This window comes from Mirounga leonina, unplaced genomic scaffold, assembly GCF_011800145.1.
Source record: "Mirounga leonina isolate KUSES-001 unplaced genomic scaffold, KU_Mleo_1.0 Mir_125, whole genome shotgun sequence".
In the NCBI taxonomy this organism is placed as follows: domain Eukaryota; kingdom Metazoa; phylum Chordata; class Mammalia; order Carnivora; family Phocidae; genus Mirounga; species Mirounga leonina.
The window spans coordinates 333,762-361,262 of record NW_023270305.1 but is presented as its reverse complement, the minus strand read 5'-3'; the positions used below and the strand labels follow the sequence as shown (position 1 = coordinate 361,262).

At 54.1% G+C, this 27,501-nt stretch overlaps 1 protein-coding gene across 1 annotated transcript; it reads left to right on the top strand.

Moving 5' to 3' along the window:
• The first annotated feature begins 1,091 nt into the window (after positions 1 to 1,091).
• CYS1 (cystin 1) lies at positions 1,092 to 22,741 on the top strand. Its single transcript, XM_035000571.1, has 3 exons — positions 1,092 to 1,433; positions 16,899 to 16,951; positions 20,812 to 22,741. The coding sequence occupies exons 1-3, from the start codon at positions 1,092 to 1,094 to the stop codon at positions 20,924 to 20,926; spliced, it is 510 nt and encodes a 169-aa protein (XP_034856462.1). The 3' UTR covers positions 20,927 to 22,741.
• Positions 22,742 to 27,501: the final 4,760 nt, after the last annotated feature.

Below are 27,501 nucleotides of genomic sequence, written 5' to 3'. Positions count from 1 at the left end.
TGCCAAGTCCACATGGGTGAGTGAGACTCAGGGCGTTGGCACTGTCTTACTTTGGAAAAGTTGGGTTTTTAAGTAAGTGGGGAAAAAGAGAGGAAGAAATCAAGTCTAAGCACAACACAGGCAAGACCAACAATAACATCCCTGGGGTTGAAGGAAACAGCTTTGAGGAGCCTCCTTTCTTTACTTGGGGGTTAGTTCACTTAAAATAATAAACGTATTTCTTTACTATCCAATGACCAAAAGCTAGAATTATGATTAGTACCTATTGGTATTTCCTTTGCTTTTTTTCGGGGCGGGGGAATGCTTTCTCTGTTCCCTTTTTTAAATAATTTTTCTTTCCTAACAGTGATTACTTTTTATGATGAAGGTTTTGGGTGAGGCGCAGCGTTGGGGCTCGGGGTCTCAGATGGGGCGGGCAGGGGGCGGGGGGGACGAAAGGAGGGCCTGCCCCTTTCTGCTGCGGCGCCCGCCCGAAGGCTGGAGGGGCTGTCCTCGCGGAGGGTCGCCCCTTCCATCCTTCTGTCACGTTTAGGTCCCCCCGGGCGCGGGAGAGAGAGGGGCGGCAATTTGAGGCTGGGGGGCCACTGAGGTGTGAGACCCCGCACATTATCTTACTCAGTCCTCGGGTGTTTGTACCCCATCCGAGGAATGGGAGGCTCGGAGAGGCGACGTCGCCCACCGCCCGCCCAGCCCGATGGGGCAAGGCTGTGATATCACCTCCCCTCTCATCACGTCCTCACGCAGTGTTTTCCATAAATGAGCAAAAAGCCCCGCCGAGTTCGCCCCAAGGTCGGTCGGCGCCCGGGGGAGGGTTCAGTTCCAGGCGGCGGGTACCTGGCTGACCCGAAGGTGGCGGAGCCAGAGCCCGGCAGGCGGACCCGCAAGGGGTCCCCACCCCAGGCGGGGAGGAGGAGACGGGGAAGAAGACTGAGGAGGGGACGCTCCGCCCCAGTGTCCCCCACCCCTCACCCCAGTGCCCCGCACCCGGCTCTCGCTCCCCGCACCCCCCTCCGCCCGGCCCCGGCCGCGCTCCCGCCCCGGGCCGCGCTCGGCCGGCGAGACCCGCCTGCTGGGCGGGCGGCGGGGGCGCCATGGGCAGCGGCAGCAGCCGGAGCGGCCGGGCCCTGAGGCGGCTGCGCAGCCCCGACAGCCGGCCGGCGGGGCCCGGCGGGGCAGCCTCGGAGGGCGGGACGCGGCCTCTGGTCTCGGCGACGGCGGCGGCAGCCACCCGGGAGGAGGCCCGCGAGGCGGAGGCTGCTGAGGGCGCGGCCGACCCGGACCCCGACCCCGGCCCCGCGGCGCCCCCCGACGGCGGGGACGAGACCCTGCGCCTGCTGGACCAGCTGCTGGCCGAGTCGGCGGCCTGGGGCCCGGGGGAGCTGGTCCCGCGGGGCCCGGCGCGGCCCCGACCCGCAGCCGCGGCCGGGAGCCCGGTGAGTGTGGCGGCCCGCGGAGCCGTTGGGGCGGCGCCCCGTCCCCCAGCCCCCCCAGCCCCCCCAGCCCCCCCCCGCCCCCCAGCCGCGTGTTTCCTCCCCCCCGCCTCCGCGCCCCCCCCCGGGCTCCCTGGGCCTGCGCGCCGCCTGTCCCCCTGCCCCGAGTGTCGCCCACCGTCTGGGTGTCTCCGAATGCCTCCGAGGTCTCCTGCTGCTCACGCGGCCTCTCCTTCCCTAACACCCGCTCTGATTTTCTCCCTGTCTGCCCCTTCTGGGTGCTGGTCTCGCTGCCTCGAGTTTGCGGTGACAGTGCGGGGTGCAGCCTGGAAGAGCAGGGGGCACACATCCCTTGGCAGAAGTGCATCTATCTCCCCGGCTGGCTTCTGGCCAGAGCTGTGTGTCCACCCTCACAGCAAGCCTCCCAGGCTCCTTCCAGCCTAGGTGGGACTTGGCCAGGCGTGCTGGCTGTTCTCTCCAGAGGAGGCTGCGCAGTGGTGGGACCGGTAGCCAAACAGTGGCTCACAAATGTGTCAGACACATCAAGAGCCTTGCCTTGCTAGTCAAGCAATTCACATGCTACTGGCTATTTTTAAGATGCTGTGGAATCTGTTTTTGGCTTCCCAATCCTCTCTTCCAGAACACTTGTAATAACAGTCCCGTTGTTCTAGAAAAACAATAAAAACGAGCACTTCGGTTTGGCAAGTCTTCACTCCAGCAGAGCAGAATGAACAAGATCTTTACTGTCAGCTCCTGGGCTTGAGGAGGATGCCAAAGGCAGCACCCCCTTCCCTGGAGCCCGACAGGCTTTGCTTAACTGCCAGGACCCAGGGAAGTGTCTTCTGGGGGCAACCACCAAGCAGCAGAATCCTGAAAGTGCCACTGTGAGGGGTAGGGCGGAGAACTGGCTCAAATCAGACAGTGCAGAGTGCCTCATCTCCTCCCCCCCCCGCCCCCCGTCCTCCTGCCCGTCCCCTGTCCCCTTGCTACCCTTCCAAAGTGAGCCGCAGTGAGTAGGATTGAATTTGTTCACAAGATTCCTTCAAGACTACATCACCATTCAGTTATATAACACTAAAAATGGATAAACGGTTGAGAAATTTGGGGGAAATTCTCAGAGCATGGAAGCAATCATCTAGTGTCCAAGTTTCAAGTGCCTTGGAAATTCTAGAAGTGAAAACGAGAGGAAAAGAAAAAGAATGGATTTCCCCCCGATGTCCTGAATATCAGTGACTGTCAGGGTGCAGGGCTGCCTTACTCACTCTCCCAGTCATTTGTATGAGCCCAGCACCCCTCTAGGTGCTAAAGCGAACACAGATGGCACACGGTCCTTGCCCAAAAGAAATCCACTGTTTAGTGGGGAGAGAGAGACCCGCAGACAAAAACCAGAATAGGGCATGGTGAGAGACAGACCCGCACAGAGTCCACAAGAGGAGCGACCGATCCCCTGGAAAAGTCAGGGTGGCACTCCAGAAGGACAGCACTTGACCTGAATCTGGAAGGATCTGTGGCTTTAGCCAGGCAAACAAGCAGGGAAGAGCATTTGTGCAGAGAGAACCCCACGTGCCTGTGGGCAGAGGCGAAGGGGCGGGGTCTACGGTGCACAGGCGGTGGGGGTGGAGGGCCTGGTTGAAGAGGCTGAGGGGTACGTGCCATGCTGTTGCAGGTCATGCTGGGAGTTTCCCACGTTGAGGAGTTTGGACTTTACCATAAAAGCTGTGGCTATCTCTGAAGGGCCAGGGGGAGCGGCGTTTTGTGTGTTAGGACGATGACACCAACAACTGTGGGAGGATGGCCTGGGCCAAGTAAGCGTGGGGCCAGGATGGCCAGCTGGGGGCCGCTTCGGTGGTGTGGGTGAGCAGGTCCTGAGTGGAGCAGGAGAGTCGGAGAGCCGAAGGGGAGACGGAGGTGCCTAGGAGGGAGAATTGGCCAGCCGTGGTGGTTCTTCTGGCTGTGGATTGTATGTATCCTCTGTGCCATAAATATTTCTTCTTTTTTTTTTTTTTTAAGATTTTATTTATTTATTTGAGAGAGAGAGAATGAGAGACAGAGAGCACGAGAGGGAAGAGGGCAGAGGGAGAAGCAGACTCCCTGCTGAGCAGGGAGCCCGATGCGGGACTCGATCCCGGGACTCCAGGATCATGACCTGAGCCGAAGGCAGTCGCTTAACCAACTGAGCCACCCAGGTGCCCCTGTGCCATAAATATTTCTTGAGTGAATCCTAGAATCTTAGGATTATTAGATCTGTAAGAAAGCTCCTCGAGTCCAATTATTTTCAGGTGTGGGGAGATGAAGTGAAAAGGTCAGGGCTCCTAATTTCTTGACTGTAAAGGTCACAGAAGGTTAACTGCCTGTACACTCAAGTGTGGGGTTTATGCTTTTTTGCTGTATAGATTATGTCCTTTGACTGATTCTCTTGGCAATTGTACATCTTATAAGATTCTGAGTTGACAAGACATCATTGAGCTAGGAAAAAATTGGCATTTAGATGGATCAATATTGATCCAGCTAAATACCAAAGGGCTGACTTCTATGTATGGGTTGAAGTCGGCCCTTCTTCAAAATGTTAGGAATGATGTTCCCAAGGACAGAGCAAATGTTTGATTGAGCAAGTAAATAACACAATTTAAATTTCTCTGGGAGGGAAGGACAAAAACCTTCCTTAGGTTCTAAACTGTCTAGCATTTTGGAGGAGAGAGGTATTCTTCATAAGACAATATCAAACTCAAGTGAAATTATCCCTTTAAGCACCCACGTTTAAAAATTTTCACCACTATTGATTAGAATTTCTTAGACACTGATTATGCATATCTCTGAACCATCATCCTGAATATTATGGATTATACTTGACTATATTCAAGAATAGTTATAGCTAATATTTTAATGTGCACTTGGGTCTCAAACAAGCATTAACTCTTTTCATCTTATTATCGTCCATTTTTACAGGTGGGAAAGAGAAAAGGGGCACAGAGAGGTTAAGCAACTTAACTAAAGCCACACAGTTATGGCAGAGCAGAGATCAGACTCTCAGCAGTACCCTTATTATCAAAATGGCCCTAACAGCTGTGATGCTTGTTACTGCCTCTCTGCCTTGGTCCGTCTTTCCACTGTCACATTTTAGCCATTGTCGGTCTGTATGCAACCAAACAAGCTTCTCTGTATCCCCGGCCCTAGTGGACGCCTCTCTGAGCTGCACTTGGGGGTTGGAATCACATAACCATGCCTGCTGATTCTGTGTTTCCAGGAAGAGCAGGACCCTCCGAGGTCAGGCCTGGGGGAGGTTCTTCCCTGGCCTGAAGAATCATCTCTTCAGCCAATGGGCTTTGTGGCAAATATTTTAGTTAATCAAATGTGCGTTTTTGTCTTGTTACTTAATTCTTGGTTGTTTTCCTGATACAGTTAAGGTTGCTGGGTAAGAATGAAGTATTGCCATATTCTAAAACTGGGATTTTTAATATTAAGTTTTAAGAAGTATTTACTTTTATTTCTTTATTTACTTATTTATTTTAGAGAGGGAGAGAGATTGGGGGTGAGAAGGGGCAGAGAGAGAGAAGCCTAAGCAGGCTCCAGAGCCTGATGCAGGGCTCAGTCTCACAACCCTGAGATCATGACCTGCAATCAAGAGTTGGACACTTAACCAACTGAGCCACCCAGGTGCCCCTTTTAAGAGGTATTTAAATCAATTATATCTATCTACCTATATATATAGGTACATATGAGAAATGTTATCTACATATAGCAGCTACTTCAGTGGTCCCAGTGGCATTATGTTGATATCATTGGAATTATAATATTCTGCTTTGGATTTTTATACTTCAACTATTTCATAAACAGCTTTTTTTTTTTTAAGATTTTCTTTATTTACTTGACAGAGAGAGACACAGTGAGAGAGGGAACACAAGCAGGGGGAGTGGGAGAGGGAGAAGCAGGCTTCCCACCGAGCAGGGAGCCCGACGCGGGGCTCGATCCCAGGACCCTGGAATCATGACCTGAGCCGAAGGTAGATGCTTAACGACGGAGCCACCCAGGTGCCCCTCATAAACAGCTTTTTATATTGCTGCATAGTATTCTTAATTATTTTAATAAATGCAAAATATCCATCAAATTCATGTACCATGAATTAAACCATCTCCTGTTACCGTCCTGGATTAATTTCTAACTTTGTGCCTTGCAGTATTAGGTGTGCAGAGCAGAATTTTTTTCCCAAAGCCAGTGGAACTTTAAAATCAACAGTATCTTAGTGGGATATTGAAATTGAAAACTATTTAGGATGGAAAAATTATGTGAGAAAAGCTAATTGTTTGGGCTTGGGTTTTATTAAGTTATTTGATCAAGTCATAGTTTTTTAACCATGCAGCAGTATCTCCACCACTCAGTGCTCTATTACCTGGGAAAATTACCGTCTATTCTTGATCCATGCATTTAGTGTATATTTTAGAGCACCTACACGTGCCAGGTACTGTTCTAGGTGCTCGGTATACATCAGTGAGCCAGACGGACAAAACCTCTGCTACCATTCTGATCGTCTTAAGTTCAACAGTGAACAAAATAAAGCATAAAGAACAATAAAGCAGGGGCGCCTGGGTGGCTTAGTCGGTTGTCTGACTCTTGATTTTGGCTCAGGTCATGATCTCAGGGTCATGAGATCGAGCCCGGCATCGGACTCCACACTCAGTGTGGAGTGGGCTTGGGATTCTCTCTGCTCCACTCCCTCTGCCCCTCCCCCCAGTCTCTCTCTCTCAAAGAAAAAAATATATGTATTTTAAAAAAAGAACAGCAAAGCAGCAGGGCCTGGGGAGAACAGGAGTGGGTCTAGGTTGTCATTTTTAATAGGTGGGCAGGGAAGGTGTCACTGAGGAGGCGGGACTTGGGCAAAACCTTGAAGGAGGTGAGGGCTGCCGTGCTTCTGTGGGAACCGGTGTCCCAAGCCAAGGGGTCAGCCAGTCAGAGGTCCTGGGGTGGAGCCTGGAGGGTCTGCTCAAAGAGCAGCGGGTTGGGCAGTGTGGCTGGATTGGAGAGGGCAAGGTCAGGGTAGTGGGAGACAGGATGGTGGCCAGGATGGTGGCCCGGTGTCTGGGCAAGGCATGATGGTCCTTTGGCCACTGTTAGGCCCTTGGCTTTTACTTTGAAGGAGGTGGGAAGCCCTGGAGGGTTTTGAACAGAGATGACCTGGTTTGTTTTAAGGCTCACCCTCACTGGCTGCCGTGTTGGAGACAGAGTGGGGGTGGGGCAGAGCCACAGCTGGGACTGGAGTTAGGAGGCTTTCACAGGGATCCCTGAGAACAGAGGGCGGTAGTGAGGGACGTGAGGAGTGGTTGGCCTATGGACACAGACTGAAGAGAGGCAACCAGTTAACCAGTGCATTGGCTGTGGGGTGTGTGAGAAAGAAAAGGGTCAAAGATGACCCCAGAGTTTTGGGCTTGAGCAGCTAGAAGGACGTAGTTGCTGTTAGCTGACGTGGAAATGGGGAAGGGGCAGGTTTGGGGTGTTAATCAGGAATTTGGTTTTGAATGTGTAAGTTTGAGATGCCTGTTCAACACCCAAACAGTGAGGCAAGTGAAGAGCTTGTCTTTGTAAGAGCTCGGTGCTCAGGGGAGACGTTGGGGTTGGAGCTGTGAGTGTGGGATCCAGCAGAACAGAGGAGCATGGAGGGTCGACCAGAACGCCAATAACAACGATGCCGGCTAACACCTGCCCGGGTGCCAGGCACTGCTGTGGCCGTGGATGTGTGTGACCTCGTATTCAGATGTGGAAAAGATGAGGGGACACGCCAAAGGGGACAACCAGTAACGCGGGGTGAGGGGGGGAACCAAGAGGATGCCATGTCTGGAAGCCAAGGGAGGAAAGTGTTTCAAGAAGGGAGAGGAGACCAGCTCTTGTAAATGTTGTTTGATGGGATGAATAGGATGAAGCCAGGGAACTGACCACTGACCTTAGCAACTTGTTGGTCCCTAATGCCCTCGGGAAGAGCAGTGGGGAAAGCTTGACAGGCTGAGGTTCATGGAGAATGAGAGGCAAGGAACCAGAGTGTAGTCAATGCTTTCAGGAAGGTTGTTTTTACAGTGAAGTGGTAGTGGATAGTCAAGGATGGCTCTGGTAGGATACGGAATTAACCATAAAAATCTCAGTCCCAGGGGCGCCTGGGTGGCTCAGTCGTTAAGCGTCTGCCTTCTGCTCAGGTCATGATCCTGGGGTCCTGGGATCGAGCCCGGCGTTGGGCTCCCTGCTCAGTGGGGAGCCTGCTTCTCCCTCTCCTCCCTGCTTGTGCTCTCTCTTGCTATCTCTGTCTCTCTCTCTCAAATAAATAAATAAAATCTTTAAAAAAAAATCTCAGTCCCAGAATGGGCTGGATAAACGAAGTTTTTGAGATTAAATGCACTAGTGAAATTCAAGGGCACTCTTAAAGAGGAAATTTTGATAGAATCCAAATTCAGCACCTTTACTACCACGTTATGTAGTTGAGACTTTGTCTCCCCTCCTGCCTAATAAATCTGGGCTGATCAAGATCTAGGGAAGTTTGTTTTCTGGAAAGTTTTTTTTTTTAAGATTTTATTTATTTTTATTTTTTTAAAGATTTATTTTATTTATGTTTGAGAGAGAGAGAGAGAAAGAGAGTGCGAGGGGGGGAGGGGCAGAGGGAGAGGATCTCAAGCAGACTCCCTGCTGAGTGCAGAGCTCGAGGTGGCTGGATCCCAGGACCCTGAGATCATGACCTGAGCCGAAATCAAGAGTCCAATGCTTAACTGACTGAACCACCCAGGCACCCCTAAAGATCTTATTTTTAAGTAAGCTCTACACCCAACTCGGCACTTGAACTCACAACCCCGAGATCAAGAATCACATGCTCTACTGACTTAGCCAGCCAGGCGCCCCTCATTTTCTGGGAACTTTATTGTTGTTGCAAAGGTAGCACATTTTTTTTTAAAAGAAGGTCTAGGCCAATCATGTCTTCTAGTTAGGCAGAATGAATCCATCTTCCACCATTTTTGCAAAGGTTCCATTTTGCTCTAGCAAAGAAGGACCAGGATAATCCTTGTCTATTACCATCAGCCAGGACTTTGGCGTAATCCTGGTTCACAGCTGCTATGGGATGTGAGGGTGAATACAGCAGTCAAAATGATTACGTGGCTGGAAAGCAGATCACCAGAGAGAGTTAAACATGATGGGTAATATGATGGACTTTGGCAAAAAAAAAAAAAAAGCCATTATTTTGACAACAGTTACCGTCCATCTGCATTCAGATGCAATCTATAGCAAAGCACACAAATTTAAGTGGCAGTAAGTGGTATTTGAGCAATCTAGGAAAAATAGAAGAGTAAAACTAGTACTGATCCCCAAAAAGCTCCTAACTGTGTTGTGGAGGGTTGTGTAAATGCACATGTGTCATTCATCATGGAATTCTTGCAGTAGAGATATATAGGAAGGATTATACACGCAAGGAATACTTCCATCTGAGGCAGGCGTCTTCCCAGTGAGCCTGACATCTGAGTTGGTTCTAAAGGATCAGTTGAGTTTTCCAGCAGTGGGAAAAGGATGGAGCCTTCCATACAGAGGGAACAGCGTGTGGAAGCACGCAGAGGCATGAAAGTGCTTTAGGAGAACAGCGTGCAGCCCGTTATGGCTGGATAGCGAGGTGATGACAGATGGAGCGCAAAAGGCAACCATATCGCTTTGAGTCATGATTTCACAACCCTCTAGGCTAAGGGGTGGAACTTCATCCTGTAGACAGTGCAGAGCAAGTGGAGGTTTTCTGTGTTTATTATACTTAAATGTTGATTTTGAAATCAGAAGAGGTAATAGAAATGCACAGGAGAGAAGATGTGAAAGATGCCCTGAAAAGAAAGTGTCCCTTCCACTGTCCCCACCTTTTCCCCGGGTCCCTTCCCCAGAGACACCAGCTTATTTCTCGTGCCTCCTCTCCTGGCCAGCCTCACTTTCGGAAGGTCAGAAGCGGCAGGGGGTAGGGATTGAGAGGAGACTGTGCAGGAGTGAGACGCTCAGGTAGGAGGGTACTGCACTAATCCAGGGCCGAGGAGGTGGGAGAAGCCCAGATGACATCTGGGTATGACATGCAAAGGAAGGCGAGTTTCCAGAACGGCGCCAAGGCTTCTTGCTTGTGTAGTTGACCCGGGTTTGAGGTGGGAGGCAGACGAGTTCCTGGGGCTGTCCGAAATTCATGTCCACTGATGTTCATGGTTTGTGAACGCAGCATGCAGACGGGCTGCTGTGGGGGAAAGCACATGGACTGGGGGAGAAGAATGCTAAGCCTGGAGAACATCCAACCCTGCAGGAAGAATCCTCCCCTCAGGGGACCTATAAAAACAGCGAGATTTCAACTGTAAGATGCACAGTGCCTGGAGAAGCGGGCAGGATGTGGGACCTCCGAGGGCTCCCTCCCTCCGTGGTTGCAGGACGGTGGCTGAGAGCACAGCCCCACAGCGCCTGGCCTGACCCAGGCCTCAGCAGTGGCTGCTGGCTGCTGGCTGGAGAGGGGAAAGAAGGCGGGGGTTGGGGGGGGGGGGTCGCTGTCAGGAGCATGACGTCCAGAGGTGCTGGTGAAGACTTTTTGGGCCCAGGAGATTTAGTTCCCACAGGTGAGGGGCCAGCAGGGATCTGCGCAGAGCAGAGGTTCTTACCTCCCTTGGGGCCAGGAGCCCGATACCAGCACGGAAGGTAGCTCCCAGCCCAAGGCCACCAGTTCGGGTGGCCGCTGAACTCTGCCTCCCGACAGCCAATGTCCAGGAACCCAGTGGTCTCTTTCCAGTTGGAGAATCAGCTTGCTAGCCCCAAAGGGACACGAGACCATGAGGCCCACATCTCATTTACGTCAGAGGCCTTTGGGGCTCAGCAGGGGGAGCTGCCCCAGGGCTGGGCAGGCCCGGGAGCCACGCCAGGTCATCTCCCTCCCCGTGCAAGGGCAAGTAGCCGCTGGATGGGGGCCGCTCCCAGGGTGGGCAACAGGCTGCCTGCGGCCCATCCGTGAGTCCAGCTGAGTCCCCAGTGTTTATAATGATGTGAAAATGTACGTGAACATGCTTTATAAGGTGAGAAAACACTATATAAATGCAACTGATTGTCCTTTTCCTCCAATCCCACCCCTTTTAGCTTCTCCAGGTCGGCCTGGCTTTCATTCTCTTTGGAAACACTTTCCCGAAGGCATGGCCTCGTGAAGGGCGGTGAGGGCTCCTCGACCGGTGGTCTCAGAGTCAGAGCCTCCTTTTGAAAAAGTCTGGTTGTCATTTTATTAACGCAGAACAGCTCTCCCTGCAGAGCCCACCTGGCCCGCAGTGATTGCTGCCTGGGAGGCCGCGGAGTGGGGCTGTGTGGGGACAGGAGCGCCCCCTGGTGGCGGGAAGGCTGAGCCCGAGGGCCCAACACGGGACCTCGCTGAGGCCGGGAGGCCAGGTGCCAGGAGGTGCCCTCACGCTGTTCTCGCCACTTTATGTGCTCAGATGTCCATAATGAAACATAAAAACCCCAACCAACCGAACAAACCTGCGCTTCGAAGAAGGATAATTCTTCGATAGTGAAGAAGGGGGAAGGCTTCCCAGGCTGTGGAATATCACCCAGAAATAAAAGGGAGTAAACTTACTGGGATGCCTGGTAGGCTCCGTGGGTGGAAGATGCGACTCTCGATCCTGGGGTCGTGAGTTCGAGCCCCACATTGGGCGCAGTGAACCGTTGCTACACACAACGTGGATGGATCTCAGGATCATTACACTGAGGGAAAGAAGCCAGGGAAAGGGTGCACGCTGTATGATTCTGCGGGTCTCGGCTTCCAGAGAGGGTGCACGAATCTGCAGTGACCAGAAGCAGATCAGTGGTTGCCTGGAGACGGGAGGGCGGCCGAGGGAAGCAGGGAGGACCACCGAGGGTGCTGACCGCAGGGATGGTTTAACAGGTCCATGCACATGTGGAAGCCCACCAAACTGAATTCCTTAAACATCTGTGGCTTGTTATATGGCAATTCTCTGTATCAGTGATATGTGTACATACATACATATGAAGCTGAACATGAAGAGTTAAAGGGGAGGACTCTCTAAACAGAAGAAGCAGAACATAGACATTTTGGTAAATAAAAGATGCAGCGGATTTCCTAAAAATTAGCCATTGATTCTTTGCTTTTTTCAAAAAACCCTAGTTGTAGGGGTCTGGGGAGACTAAGAGATCATCTGATTCGCTTCCTCCTCCTCTTTTCTGCTGCTCCTTCAGCTCTGGTGTGTTCTTCAAAACCTGCCTGGGATCGCGAGTGATGACACATCGCCCGCCCATACACACTCACGCGCTCCCTGAGCTCAGCCCGGTTCCCACGGCCGCCGGCCCAGCCCAGGCGCCACGGCCCCCCGGGGCCCCCGGGGTCCCCGGGGTCTGTCTGGCCCAGAGGGGGCAGGCCGCCCGGGCGGGAACGTGTGTCTGCACTAGGCCGGGAGCAGCGGCAGGGGCTGCTGTGTCTTTGCTTTTCGTCCAAGCTCCCTCTGCAGCTTCAGCGAGCTGTGTTTCGGGGAGGGCGTCTAACACGCTCCACATGTGACAAAGTCAAGTGAAAGGCTGAAACGCACTGACAAAGAAAGAACCGTGCATTCAGACCTCGGGCACAGAAAGAAACCTCAGTAAACATGGAGCAGATATACCAAGGCTGAGCCATGGGGGAAATTACAAAAGCAAGAGCACCGCATCCCTTCCGAACCCTGCTGTAGGGTGTGTGCGGGTGATGGTGTGCCCCGTCCTGGTTGCTCCCCGGGGCCAGCAGGGTGTCCCCCTTAGTGGCAGGGAAAGCAGCGGGCAGGAGGAGACGGGCTGATCCTGCAAAGGTCTGACTCTCAGTTGCCCTCCCGCTGGGAGAAACTGTATGTGTAACAACCTTCACACAGTCTGGTGATGAGGGGCAAAGCCAAAGTAGGTGATGACAAAGGCTGGTTCCGCAGAAACTGACAAGAGGGCACAAGGGTGCAAATAGGATGATGTCTAAAAAGCAGCTCGGGGATGGCTGGGTAAAGTACTACTTTTCTTCTCCAGAGGCCCTGGGCATGTAGGCAGGCCCCATGACCAAAAGCTGTAGGGTGGCAGTTTGGTGGCAGTGATAAGAGGACTTTCTTGTGTACCCGAGAGAATTGAAAGCAGCGTCCCAGAGAGATCTCTGTCTACCCATGTTCACAAGAGTGGTACTCACAGCAGCCAAAAGGTGCAAGCAACCTGACAGACGAATGCGGTTCACACACACAATAGGATATTAGTCAGCCTTAAAAGGGAAGGCCATTCTGGCACCTCCTCCAACATGGATGAACCCCAAAGACGTGCCAGCTGAAGTCAGCCAGACACAAAAGGACAAATACTGTAGGATTCCACTTAGACAAGCTGGTCCGATTCACAGAGACAGTAGGAGGGCGGTTGCCAGGGCTTGGGGTGGGGAATTGTTGAATGGGGACAGAGTTTCTGCTTTGCAAGATGGAAAGAGCTCTTGAGATTGGTTGTACTTGAATGTACTTAATACTGAAATGTATGCTTAAAAGTGGTTAAGATGGTGAATTTTAGGCTATGTGTATTTTATCACAGAATTTTGTTTTTTGGTTTTTTTGGGGGGTTTTTTTGTTTGTTTTTTTTAAAGATTTTATTTATTTATTCATGAGAGACAGAGAGAGAGACAGAGGCAGAGGGAGAAGCAGGCTCCCTGCGGAGCAGGGAGCCCGATGCGGGACTCGATCCCAGGACCCTGGGATCATGACCTGAGCCGAAGGCAGACGCTTAACCGACTGAGCCACCCAGGCGTCCCCAGAATTTTGTTTTTAATTAAAAAGAACATGCAGGGGCACCAGGGTGGCTCAGCCGGTTAAGCACCCGACTCTCGATCTCAGCTCAGGTGTCAGTCTCAGAGTCGTGAGTTCAAGCCCTGCATTGGGCTCCACGCCCAACGTGGAGCCAACTTAAAAAAAAAGACCATTCAGATGGTCTGAGCTGCTCTGAGATGGGATGGGTGGTTACAAGAGGCAGTGGGGTTAAGTGTGTGTGTGTTACTTCCCGTCCTCTTTCTTCCCTCTATCCCCCCCCTGTCCCTCTTCCTACTGTGAATCCCTTGCTGACTTGAGAGTCACCTGCTCTGCATCTTTATACTCCCCAAAGGCAAAAATGAGTGTCCCAAGAAACGCGCCATGATATGGAGTCCCCCATCGCAAGGTCCCCAGCCACCAACAGCCGTGGTCGGCTCTTGGGGACACGGCTGGAACGGGGCTGCTCACCCTCGCCGTGTGGCCAGCCTCCACTTGCAGTGGAGGCAAGACCAACCTCTACTGGACAGCGCGTCGAGGCTGGCTGGCCTTCCCCTGCGCAGCCCCACGGGGCCCGCGTTGGCAGGACATGCCCAGTGTGTGCTTGCTTCACTTCCCAACGCTAATGTTTCCCAAGAGACACGTCAGAGCTGATTTCACAGGGAAGAAAATGTTGGACAGGAACCTCTGCTTAGGCCTCGAAGACCAGGACGCTCCCTAGACCAACCACATCATGCAATCTGGTTATCTTCCAGGGGGCCTTCGTCAGAGGTTGGCCTAGATTGGACGTTGGTTCAGATACTTCAGATGGTGTTTACTGGTCATCTGTAGGATGGCGGTTACACTACAGATGAGCCGGATGGATAATCTCCCGTCTCGCAGCAGCCCTGAGGGCTCAGTCCCCATTAGGCACATGGGTAAACTGAGGCTCAGAGAGCCTCACAATCCACTCAAAGGCATATCATTATTAAATGGCACAACTGGGATTTGAACCCTTTTCTCTATTATGCTATTTTTACTCTACTATGCCAACTGCTATATAGACTTTAAACTCAAGATTATAACAACCCAGCACCTTGACATTCAACTTAATTCGGAAAATACTTCATGTTTATCCTGTGCCCAGCTTGGAGAAGTGGTACTCTTGCTGGGGAGGACTAACTAACACTAACAGGTTAATAACTAGAGGACGGCATGGTATACAACATCGGTCTGATGATAATAGAAACGATAGCAGCTAATGTTTACTGAGAACTTACTAAGTGCCAGGCACTCTGGAATGACTTTAGAATATCTCCCAGTAAACTTGCTTTGCACACGAGGAAAACCACTGCTGAGAAAGGTCAGGACAACCACACGAACCGCAGAGCTGCTAGGGCAGGGTTTGGTCTGTCTCTCTTTCAAAACTTACGCCCCTGACTACCGTACTGCCCACCCTCTCCAATTGCACATTTTATAGCAACACCCCGCCCCCCAGCTCTGTGCTCTTACACATCTGGCTAACTGTTCAATGTGTTTAAGACTTACTTCTCCAGCGACATTGCCAGGACCTCAAGAGCATAGAGCGCAGGTCTGCCCAGCAGCTGATAGAGCATGGGGCATGCTGGGGTGCTGGGTGAATGGCTGGTGAGTGATTGATCCATGTGATCACATCTCCGAGTCCGAGGATGCAGGAGGGCTTTACAAGAGAATTTGGAGAGAACACAACCAGCTTCCTGTGGGGGCAAAAGCCCAGTTCTGTCTATTGGCAGTGTAGGATCATGGAATGAGAGAACACAATTGCTCCACTATTAAAAGGGAAAAACCAAAACCTTTAAAACTCCCCAATGTCTGCAGAATAAGTAAGGTCCCAATCCCAGGCCTGAATGCATAGATTTAATTTCAAGTGGTCCCAGACTGGAAACGCTCCTGAGGTGCCCAGCAAAAAGTCATCTTCCTCTTAGGACTCAGAGAATACTCACAAAGAAGTTTCCAAGGACAAGGAGCAGCAAACAACAAAAAAATAACCAACTATGCAAGGAACCCAGTAAAAACCAGAAGAAAAAATAGTCAACAAAACTAGATCAGTGGAGGGCGTCTGCCTGGCCCAGCCAGTTAAGCATCCAACTCTTGATTTCAGCTTAGGTCATGATCTCAGGGTCCTGGGATCGAGTTCTGTGTCAGGTTCCACGATCAGTGGGGAATCTGCTTGAGATTCTCTCTCTCCCTCTCCTTCTGCCCCTCCCCCCTCCAAAATAGATCGGTGAAGACTTCAGGTGTTTGGATTACCAGGAACAGATTATATTCAATTTATGTTTATTATGTTTAAAGAAAATACCTGCAAAGGACAAGGGCCTAGAGAAAGTGACCTGGTGTATTTGAAAAAGAACCAAACAGAACTTGTAGAAATGGAAACTAGAATAAACAAAGTTAAAGATCCCGATGGTGTGGGTTAGCAGGAAATTAGACAGAGATGAAGAGATCAGCACATTGGAAGACAGAGCTGGAGAAATGACCCAGCGCATAGCACCCAGACGAGGCTCTGATCCAGATGCTCAAGAAAAAAATCACAGCAAGCATTAAGTTGTGAAACAATGGAAACTTTCCCTTTCAATAAGGGAGCAAGACAAAGATGCCTGTTATTATCACTTCTTTTCATGTAGTACCAGAAGTCTGGAAAAGTTAGGGGGAAATTGAATGGCTGTTATTCCCAGAATAGGTGAATGAGAACAAAAATAATACCAAAAGAATCTACACATAAATTATGAGGGCTAATACAAGAGTTGGTAAATTCACCGACTCCCCCAAATATATATATTTCAGTCATATTTCTGCAACAAGAGGTATAAAATAAAATTTTATTTAAAAAAGGTGATGCTGTGTGGGGCACCTGGGTGGCTCGGTCGTTAAGCGTCTGCTTTCGGCTCAGGTCATGATCCCAGGGTTCTGGGATCGAGCCCCGCATCGGGCTCCCTGCTCAGCGGGAAGCCTGCTTCTCCCTCTCCCTCCGCCCTTCCTCCCCACCGCCCCCTTCACACTCTCTCTCTCAAATAAAGACTTAAAAAAAAAAGACATTAAAGGAGGCCTGAATGAATGGAGAAACAGTCCTTGTTTATAAATCAAAAGGCTGATTATTATAAAGGTATCAATTCCCCCCAAATGATCTGTGGTTTAATACCACCCCAACAAAATCCCCAAGATTTTTTTTTCCCACGGAATAGGCCAACCTGATTCCAATACATATATGGGGAAATGCAAAGAACCGAGAGTAGTCAAGACTCTTTTTAAAAAAAAAGGTGGGAGGACGTGCTTTAGCAGATGTCAAGGTTCATTCTAAAGCTGTGGTCATTGGCATGGGCTGGTGCAGGCACAGGGCTTGGCACGGACTTCCGGAAAAGCCCGCAGACAAACGTGTGCTCCGTCTAAACACCCTTGTCTGGGGACAGAGAGAGCTTGGCAGAGCCAAGTGGAAGGCAGATGTGACCCCTGGAGATGAGAGATGGGGATGCAGCCAGGTCACTGGCCACATGTGTGAGCTTCATAAAGTCACCCCCTGCCCCAGCCTCAGTCTTCCCACCTGTGAAGTAGGCAGATGCAACTGGAGAGCCAGAGGGAGGCTTTCCCGCTGTGGTTTATCTAGTCCTGGGTTAAACATGGTGGCCTGTGTCTGTTGGCAGAAAGCATCACTGACGATCTTCTGATGCTTCTTCCTTTTGTCCTTCTCGAGGTGTCCTCCAAACAGAGCGCTGACGAGCACCCAGAGAGCGGCAGAGTCTCCAGGTGAGTGCGAGGCTGGGGTGAGCACGTTTCCTCTGCCAGAAGCCGCAGCTTCTTGCCTCCGCCCCAGATGCCCACAGAACCCCATGGCTCCCAGGTCCCAGCTCACCTGCCCGATGCAGCTCCCTCCTTCCAGGGAAGGTCCCGGCCACGGGCGTGTGCAGAAGCCCTCGGCCTCACAGCCACTGTCATCGTCCCCCTGAGAGAGGCCCTGATCCAGATCATCCAGGGCATTCCCGATCTCACTCGTTCACTCAGAAACTGTGTGCCGTGGGACATCTGCAGATGAGCCTTCCAGAGTTTACAGCCTAGAGGGATGGCAGATGGACCCCCTGTAATCTGTTACAATTTTATCAGGAAAATGCTTTTAAAACCCCTGGGAAGAGTCAGCTAAGGACCCCAGGCCCAGAGACCAGGGCTTCTCTCTCTGCTCTGGGCCATCCCACATGGCTCTGGGCCGTGTGAGGATTTCAGGGCATCAAAAGCAGCCCAGCACGAGGTTTGGCTGGGATGACCTTGGGCCCCTGGCCTATTCTCCCCCACCATACCCTCCTGGCTTCCTTACCTCTAAAAGGATGACAGTGATCTGCCCCGTCCCTGGGATGTGGGTGACTCTGGGATTCAAGACCACCGATGTGAACAGGTGTAAAACTTCTAACGTAATAGCTGTTTTTATGACCAATTCCAAATGGTTTCAGGGCAAGAAGCTTGCTGGTTTCCCTTACTGAACACACATTTGCAGGGGTCCTTCCTTGAGCAGCTTGGTCTCTTCACAAGGGCAGGCAGTGGGCTCAGGGGAGGTCAGAGAGGGGACAGGAGCGGCCTGAGGGCTCACAGAGGAGCTGGTAAGGGTTAAACTGGTTTGAAGGCCGCGTGGGAGGTCACCAAGGAGACAGGAGGCAGGAGCATCCCGGCCGCATTTCCAGCTGAGGACACTTTGTGCCAGCAGGTTGCAGTTAGCCCAGGGCCCTGGGGGTCACCGAGAGCCGGAAGCTCCCCGAGGTGGAGAGGGCGCTAAGTGCCACGCAGTAGCCATTGGCCACCGCTCTCGAGTGGGAGCGGGCTGGGACCCCTCCCTGGCGTAGAGGGCGAAGCAGTGGGAACGCTTAAAACCCTGACACCAGTGGTCCAGGCCCAGAGCCTTCTTCAGCACCGTGGAGAGCCCTGGTCCTCCCTCAGACCCTCCTCCTCTCGTTGTATGGACTGGGGGTGGGCTTGGCACTCGGCGCCAGGGGTTGGGGGTGGTCTCGGGTGCGAGGGCAGCCACCGCCCCAGGGGCCCCGGCCAGCTCTGCTGGGCCGACCCAGGCGCCCGAGCCTGCAGCTCTGTGCTGGGGACCTGGGGACACACCTGCCCGTGGGCCCCGCGGAAGGAACGGCGCAGAGCTCAGCTCTGGCTGACTGTTTCCACTGATTTTAAAGAGAATTAGCACGACGTTCTCCAGTTTTCATCAACCTGAGGAATTTAGAAGGGTTAAATTCTATGTGGAATCAATTAGCTCTTTCTTCTGCTTTTTAACTGAAGGGGCCCCTTCCGCTCCCTGCACCCTCGCGGTGGCTGCTCAGACTCCTCACCACCCTCCCGGGAGTCTACTCCCTCCCTGGCTCACCTGCTTTCATGCGAGGCTCTGTCAGGCTCCGGCAGCCCGCCCTGCTGCCTCGGGAAGGAGGAGCGGGCCATGGAGGCAAGCTCTGAGGGCGCACTGGCCCTCCCCGGGGTCAGGCCTGGAGCAGCCTTCCTCTGGTCCCCAAACTTGGGCTCTTCGGCCTCTAAGGAGAGCCCCTGCGGGGAGGGAGCAGCAGGCCTCCTGGCCCACATCTGCCGTGGCTCCCCCACACCTCCAGGCCCTCAGGGGGCCTTCTCCCTCCACCCCCGACGCAGATCTCAGAGGCAGCAGCCCCCCTTCCTTCCCGGCCTCCTCCCCTACCCCCCGGCTCTGCTGTCAGAACCCAGCAGAGCAGCATTTCTGGGAGAAATGTCCTAACATCTGCAGTTTACTTTGAAATACCTCCAAAAATCAGATGAAGTAGATGTGTGATAAAGTAAATACAGCAAAAAAAAAAAGTGTGTATTTACTTAATTATTGAATCTACAATTTCAACCTTTCTATATGCTTGGGAGTCTTTGTGATAAAGTGCTGAAGAGAAAAACCCTTCCAAGCCCAGTTAAAATCTCTTCCCGCAAACTCTCGCCCTCCCCTCCGTCCTCGTCAAGCTGGGGTCTCGCCCCACTTTGTCGGCACCCAGCCTCCACACCCGTGACCCGTAAGGTACCCACGGAGGTCGGCTCCCAGTCTCGCTCAGGCTCACGGAGGCCGCGTGGGCCCCTGCCTCGGGTCTGGTCCCTCACAGCGCCGGGCACACAGTAGGTGTCTCATAGACGCTTGTTGAAAGGAACGTTTGATGTGAACCAGGGCCATGTGGGCCTTGACCCCCCAGTCCTGATCGTCCTTTTTTTTTTTTTTTAAGATTTTATTTATTTATTTGAAAGAGAGAGAGAGAGAGAGACAGAGCACAAGAGGGGGGAGGGGCAGAGGGAGAAGCAGATTCCCTGCCCAGCAGGGAGCCCGATGCGGGGCTTGATCCCTGGACCCCGAGATCATGACCTGAGCTGAAGGCAGACACTTCACCGCATGAGCCACCCAGGCGCCCCCGAGTCCTGATCATCCTTGATGACATCTACATCTTTCTCCTGAGGGGCAAGGGCGGGGAGACATGGAAACGGCAGGGCTGAGCTTGTCGGGCTGGCTTTGAGGGCAGGGCTGGCCCGACCTGAGGTCCTAGGATTGGGTAACAGAAGCTGAGGGTGCATGGAGGGGACGCCTGGTGACTCTGGTGGCTCCTGTCTGCACCTGCCGCTGAGGATCCCCCAGCCCGGCTCCCTGAGTTCACAGGTGCGAGGGGAAGTCGCTCCAGCGGCCTGAGCGGCAGAGCAGCGTGGGCTTCTCCTCCAGCACCGCAGAACAGGCCGCGGGAGGTCACTGTCCCACCGCCGGCGGCGGGCAGCTCTGGGCTGCGGACCTCGCATCCGCTCCAGCGGGTAGCACGCAGCCTGACCCATGCCCACACCGCCCCAGCTGTCAAAGGTTCCGGGCAGGCCAAGGCCAGTGCCAGGCAACACTGCCAGGGAGCAGCCTGAAAGCAAGGGAAGTTCGGGGTACAGTGAACACCACCCCAAAGTCCCTATGATGTCCAGAAAGTCGGAGAGGGGGTGGGCCACCAGGTGCAGGCTGATGGGAACCACCTTGTGGAGCCCAGGGAGCAGGAACAGGGTCTGACTCTGGTCACTTCTGCCATGCCCAGTCCTGTCCTGCAGCAGCAGCTCCGTTCAGCGCCCCCAAGGGTGCAGGCCCCGGGAGTAAATCAGGCAAATGGGTAGCTCGCAATGCAGCTCACATTTGCTTAGGGCTGTGCAGTGTGCAGGACTCAGTGTCACGTGCTCTCTGTGCATTATCTTATTTATGCCCCAGAATGAACTTATGAATACAGCTCCACTTTAGAGGTAAAAAAATTGATGCTCAGAGATGCAAATGCCTTGTTCAAGGTGGCAGCGCTAGTAAGTGGCAGAGCTGGGATTCGAACTCGGGCCTTTCCACCCTGAGGGCCCTGACCCTGAAACGCCCCGGGGGCTGGCTTCCTCGCAGGGTATGTAAGGTCTGGGCGGACAAGGTCATAGGCAATGAAGCCAGAGAAATAGGCAGAGGCCCGCTCTTATAAAAGATTAAGAATTTTTTCCCAGGGCAAAGGTTTTCGGTTTTGGTTTAAGGACGGATCACAAGTCCCTGAAGGGGCCATCGTGGAGATGACGAGTTTGAAGGTGACACCTTGTCTCCTGACACCCCTGTCCATGTTTCTGGCTCACAGAGCCCCGGGCGGCAGCCACGGGAGGCCCGAGAGGCAGTCGGGCAGCTCGGCCATCTCGTACGACTGCTCGGAAGAGGAGCTGATGGCCAGCATCGAGCGGGAGTACTGTCGCTGAGGCTGTGGAGCTGCCCTGCAGGCCCCCCGACCCCCCGACCAGACTGGGCTTGCACCCCCGCCCCTGCCCCCTGCCCAGGCTCTGGCTGGAGCTGAGCCCCCTCCAACATGCAGTTACTCCTGGTTCTTTCGAAAGATCCAGCTTCAAGCTTGCTGGCAAGTGGTGCTCAGCGTGCAGACCCAGGCGTGAAGGCAGACCCAGGGGCCGTCCCGCCGGTGGGTGCGCAGGTGCTCTCCCAGCTACTCCTCCTGCAGTCTCTGCGGAGGGCCTGTCGGCGGGCTTCTCCTGGAGCCTGAGATGCTTCCCCTGTCGGATGGCCCTCTCTGCACCGGGACTGGGGACAGCTCATCAGACTGGCTCCCTTGGGGCCTCTAACATGTCCCTGGTTCTGCACAGCAACTGCCCGGAGATGTTGACGCGTGCATTACTGTTCTGTGGCTCTGGGGCGGGGCCGCAGAGTCTGCATGTCTAACCAGCCCCTGGGTGAGACCCGAGCTCCTGGAACCCAGCCTCGCTCGGGGTAGGAAGGATTGAGTCTAAGCTTTAGACCTTACCCAACTCTTCCTTCCTGGCGCTGGGGCTGCTGAGAGCCACAGCCCGCCTGCCTCCCTGGAGAGAGGCCTGCGCCCCTCCTTGGCAGGTGTGAGGGACGGAGAGCACAGGACCGGGAGCTGGAGCCCTCAGTTAACTAACATGCAGCCACTTTCACCCTGTGGGCCTCAGTTTCCCTCTCTAGAAATTGAGTCCTGGAGGCTCTTCCAGGCATTGCAGCCCCAACAATCCAGGCTTCCTTGATCTCTGCTGTTCTGCCCTCCCCCTGGGGCACAGAGCTCCCTCTGCAGCTGCGGCGGGTGGGGGGGCACCCCGGCCCCACCTGGAGGAGGTCCTGAGGAACACCTGCTCTCACCAGCCTGATGGGACTGGTTTACTCTCGTCCCACCTGGGAGAAGGTACAGCGTCCCCGCATTGAGGCCAGAAGAGCCCGAGAACGTTCCCAGCGGACAGATGAGAAAGCCGCTTTGCCAGGGATGTCTGTGAATCCAAGGCAGGGCCAGGGGAGCCACAGGCTGACTGGAAGGTGGGACTCCTGGGGGGCACAGGCGTGGCCGGCCTTGGAAGAAGGTTCTGGCTGGCGTGCGGTTCGGGGGCCAGGCGGCAGGCCCCTCAGGGGCAGCTGGGAGGGCTTCAGAACAAAGGGGCATGTGGGTGTGACGTCAGCTTTTGCCAAAGCCAGAATAGGTCTCAGCTTGTCACAGTTACCACCAACACAGAGCCTCCCTGGCGTCGCCTGCAACATGCAAGAGCTTCTGGGACACAGACGCAGGGCCCGTTGGCGCTGTCCCCAGACCCACAGGCCTGTCGTCGTCGCAGGCAAACGGGTGTTTCCATGAACTTTTATTGCTTGGCAAGGCGGCCTTTGATCAGGTGTTCCATCACCCGGAGATTCTTACTGCCGAGCCGGAGGATGGCGCGTGGAGCCTTCCGACAACGGTCGCTGACGGAGTGGCTCCGAAACCCCCCAAAGCGAGAGCTACTGCCCATCCAAGCCCAAATCATTTCTTTCGATCAAAGAGGAAAGCCATTACTATTTTAATAATACAAATATTTCTCTTAAAAGCAGTTAATATTTTCTTTCTCACCACCAGACAGATCAGGCCTTGAATTTAATGACGTAAAATGTTTACAGTTTTACATCATTATTTTGTTAAAATGGAACACATTCAACCAGTTTCCCGCATTTTCCAGTGGAAACCTCATACAACGATTCATGAGATAAAAGTGTTCAGAAAAAGAAGAATTCGTCCTGTGGTTACTCCAGTCTCTGTCAAGGTCAAAGTGAGTGCACATCATCAAAGCAAAGCAGTTGCTCTCGGGTCCTTTTTTTTTTTTTAATTCCCTGAATTCAGGAAAGTGTCTTCTGAATGGTGACCAGCCATATAAAGCCTAAAGCCGTGTGTCCCAGCCGTGAGGTGGGCCCGGGCGGGGGGCTGGCCCGGGGGTGGCGGCGGCGGGGAAGGCCCGGGACCACTAGACGGGGGCTGATGGCCCGCGGCGGCCACTCACCGCTCCAGCCCCTCCCGGGGCAGCTCCGTGCGCCTCCCCTGAACCCCAGCCCTCTGCTCCGGAGCTGAGTGCGGGACCTGCTCCCAGACGGGGCGGGAGGCAGCTCAACGAGAGGCAGGAAGGAAAAGGCCTCAGAGTCGAAAGTGACAACGACCCAACCCGTGCGGAGGTCTGGGACGGTCTGAGCACTGGAAGTGCGTCTCCTGGTTTCTGCGGGGGGCACGCTCCTCTGAGAGGCGGCAGAATGCCAGGAAGCCAGGAAACACACTCCATCCCGGCTCTGAGAAACGTCGTGGCCATTTCCCTGGGGAAGGAGCAGAGCCACGCCAGGCAGTGCCCTTTGATGGGCCAAAGTCTTATTTATTTATTTATTTATTTATTTATTTATTTATTTATTTATTTATTTATTTATTTATTTATTTGAGAGAGAGAGAGAGAGGAGGGGCAGAGGGAGAGAAGCTCAAGCAGATTCCCGGCTGAGCGCGGAGCCTGATGCGGGACTCGACCTCACGACCCTGAGATCATGACCTGAGCCGAAATCAAGAGTCAGACGCTTAACCAACTGAGCCACCCGGCCGCCCCTTGATGGTCCAAAGTCTTAGAGCCACGTCCCACTGGGCTGTGCTGCGCCCCCCGCCGTGAGGTCCCCCCAAGGCTCTGCTCAGTGCCACATGCGTCCCCATCTGCCGAGCCCCTGCTGCTGTGAGCCTGCCCTCAGCTAGATGCCCAGTCCGTGCTTGCCCGCACAGCTGTAGGCACGTCTTCACTCCGGAGAGGGGAAAGGTTGTCAGAGAAGAGTAGCCGTCGCCCGCCTGGAGGTCCAACCCATGGGGGTGGAGGGCCTTCTGTTCTGGCAATAATCAGGCAGGAGAAAAGCCTTCCAGGGTGCACTGGGGAGGATAAACCACATCTGAGGCTCTGAAGGCCAGCGCCCTCCTCTAGGCAGGAGGCAACATGAAATCAGCCCTTCGGTGTGCGGGCATCTGGACCCCTGGGGACCAAGCCGACCTTAACAGGTGTGCAGGGTTCTATCTTCTGTGATGAAATCGTCAGTTTCCAGAGTTGGAAAGGAAAAGCTGCCTTTTCCGTGGGGTATGGACCCTGGGAAGGAAAGGTGACACTTATTTTAAGTCTTCAGGAGGTGACCCTCTGACGGACGCCCCATGGAGCGGTGTCTGGGTGTGGCCACACAGAAGCGAGTGTGGTTTCTTGCGGCGCCTCGGGCACAGGGCTGTCCTTCCAAGACCCAGGCTTCTGCCCACGTCAGGGGTCTGTGGCCAGGGGTCAACAGTGACACCACTTGGCAGCAAGCATCACAGAAGCAGCTTCGGTCAGGACTTCCCGGCTCAGCCCCCGGGGAGCTGCGGTTGGAAAGATCCCCATTCGGGCTCGCTAAGCCCCAAGAGGTTTAGCACAATTTGTAGCGAAAGAGGAGGAACCGCAGAGGGAAGGGCTGGGTTTCTTATGAGTCTGACAGGAGAGAATCTGAGCGGAAAATAGAAATAACACGACCTTATGTGCTAGGCCCTGGGGGTATAAAAGACAGATGTGACGGGAATGAGCCAAGGCCCCTGCAAGCTCAGATGAGGGGCGGGGAGCCGCTGGGGCCTGGGTCCTGCAGTCCACACTGCTCCCTCCCCCGCCCTTGGAAAACGTGGGGTAGGAAGTAGCCAGGCTGCCTGAGGAGGCCCATCAGCTTGTCTCGGCTGCAAGAGCTGGGAGCGCGGGGACTGGGAGAGCCCCGCGGGCAGGGAGGAGGCCCGGACTCCAGTCTTGGCCTCACTTTCCAGCAAGTGATCTGGGGATCTTAGTGTCCTCATCTATCCAGGCGGCAGATGGCGCTTGTCCTTCCTGCTGCCCACGGTGCCTGGGAGGCCTGACCGGTGAATGGCTGGCGCGGGGAGCTCTGTCACTGCAAAGCCCATGCAGGTAACAGGTGGGCACTTGGTCGTGAGGTTGGGCCGCTCAGTGTAGGTGGAGGGGCTGGTCTGTGCTCCACAGGCGGCCGGCTGGGCCTGGGCTTGGGGGGTTTGGTGTACCAAGAGGCACAACTCTTCCTCAGGGACGCCCCTGAGGTTACAAGTGAGGACCCACGGCTTCGAGCCCCACTCCGCTTACCAGCAGGAACTCCGCATTTTCCTGGTGTTCCCTGTATTAATGTTTCAGAGCTTCCCCCAGCCGTGTCGTCACTGGCCTGGGCAGCCGTGTCACGGCCCCCCGGGCTCACACACACAGCCGTCTCCCTGGGTTGGGACATCGAGCCAGCTGGGCATGGGGCTGGGGACTCCCGCACCCTGAGCCCCAGGCCCAGCCCATGTCCTGCCCCCTCCGTGCACCCTTCGTGCTCTCTCCGAGAAGCCTTATCCTCAAGAGCACGGATCTAGCCATGCGGAGTCACCCTTTGAGGAACTGATAAAAGTGGCAGCTCCGCAGCCTGGAAAATGGACACACGCCCACGTGCGCACAGTTGCCTTCGGTTTCGGGTGCGGCCACGCTCCAGGCCGGTGGGCGCGCCGATCGCTCAGGGGCGCCCTTGGCGGATCGCCAGCATTCTCTCGCTGTCCTCTCTTCCTCGGCACTCTGTCCTTTGACCCCTCACCTCCTTAGTGTCCCTGGACCCTCAGTGCCATCTCCTCAACTCAGGGACTCCCCTGGGGCCGGCCTGGTTTCCCCTCCCTCCACGGCAGCCTGGAAACTTCCTCGAGGCAGCCAACGGGGGCAATCGCGGGGCTCACCCACTCATTTCCTGTCTCTCAGGGGTCTCTCTATGGTCCAGGTCCTTTGAAAACGCTGGGATCGCGATTTTATCTGGGTGGGTTTTCCCTTGCTATTTTAAGATTTATTTATTTGAGAGAGAGAGAGAGAGCACAAGTGGGAGGGGCTGAGGGAGAGAATCGCAAGCAGACTCCACACTGAGCACAGAGCCCAACTCGGGGTTCACTCTCACCACCCCCAGATCACAACCCATGCAGAAACCAAGAGTTGGACGCTCAGCCGACTGAGCCACCCAGGCGCCCCTCCCTTGCTATTTCAGATGTGAGGTGTATTCCGTTCTTGTTACTCCATCTTGGGTGGAAGTGAATTCATATTTCTATGATTTTGATGTTCACACTGTCACAAGTCGGCCCGTGGCAGTCCCTTGGAATGACTTCTTTGCTGTTTCGCACAGTCCCTGACATTGTTGAAGGCAGCTGGTGACACGAGGATACTGTCTGGATGTTTCTGTGTCCCCCCAAACAGCTACGCTGCAAGGAGCCCTGGCTCCTTTGGGTAGGAAACAAGTAAGGTTTTTTGTTTGTTTTAAGTAGGCTCCACTCCCACCGTGGAGCCCAATGCAGGGCTTGAACTCACGACCCTGAGATCGAGACCTGAGCTGAGATCAAGAGTCGGACACTTAACCGACTGCACCATCCAGGTGTCCGTGCTAAGGTTTTCTTCTACATGCAAAATAAAAGTGCCAGACACTGAGCAAGGTGCATTGCCTCTTGTCTTTACTTAGGCCTTATTTCATAAGTAAGGAAATTAAAGCTTAGAAGGGCAGAGTATCTTTCAGCAGCACATGGCTAGATGGAGTCCGCCTGCCTCAGGCCAAATCAACACTACCCACCAGTGCAGCCTGCAGGGACTCCAGGGCCTATCAGACCCCTTCGTGGAAAAGAAGGCTGCTCGGGGCGCCTGGATGGCTCAGTCCAATCAGCATCTGACTCTTGATTTCGGCTCAGGTCATGATCTTGGGGTCCTGGGATCAAGCCTCGTGTCAGGCTCTGTGCTCAGCAGAGTCTGCTTCAGGATTTGTTCTCTCCCTCTGCCCCATCCCCCCCCATAAAGAAATAAATCTTTAGAAACAAGAAAAGAAAAGAAGGCCGCTCTCTTCTGTGCGGCCCCCGCCCAGGGCCATCCACCCCTCTGCACGCGCGCCCTCAGACAGGACACGGGGAGACAGGACTGCCCACCTCCCCCCTTCCCCCGGTGAGACCTCACAGCCTTTGCCGCTCAAAGCCAGTCTGTTTCCCAGCATTCTTCCTGTGTCTGCGAGTCGGCAGTGTCCTGACTGAACTCCAGCCCCGGCCTCACCCCTCCAGTTCCTCCGCCAGAGCAGGCTGACCCGAGCACGGAGCATGAATTTGCCCCGTTTAACAAACACCGAGGGAGTCGCCTGTGGCTTCCAGGATGCTGGGCTTCAGGGACACAGACCAGCCACAAGGAAGGGCTGCCATCCCTGTCCTCAGGGAACCCACAGTCCATGGAGGGGGACAAGGTGTGATTACCGTGACAAGGTACGTGAAATAAGGCTGGGCAGTGAATTCAGCCAGGAGAGGTGGTAGGCTGTTGGCATGAAAGGGAGGTTCAGGAAAGGGGGAGAAGGGGCACAGACCCACATCTTCCCCACATCCCTCCCCAGAATCCAGGTGAGTCCGCAGCGGGTGTGGGCCGCTTCCCTACTCCCGCCCTGGGGCTCCCTCTGCGATGCTTGCCTGGCCCTGAGGGAAGACGCGAGGCCACCTCCCCAG

Excerpts from the sequence above, each read along its gene's own strand:
- CYS1 (XM_035000571.1), top strand. The coding sequence starts at position 1,092 with ATGGGCAGCGGCAGCAGCCGGAGCGGCCGGGCCCTGAGGCGGCTGCGC. Across the intron at positions 1,434-16,898 it reads CAGCCGCGGCCGGGAGCCCG|GTGTCCTCCAAACAGAGCGC; the intron begins GTGAGTGTGGCG and ends GTCCTTCTCGAG. Across the intron at positions 16,952-20,811 it reads GAGAGCGGCAGAGTCTCCAG|AGCCCCGGGCGGCAGCCACG; the intron begins GTGAGTGCGAGG and ends TCTGGCTCACAG.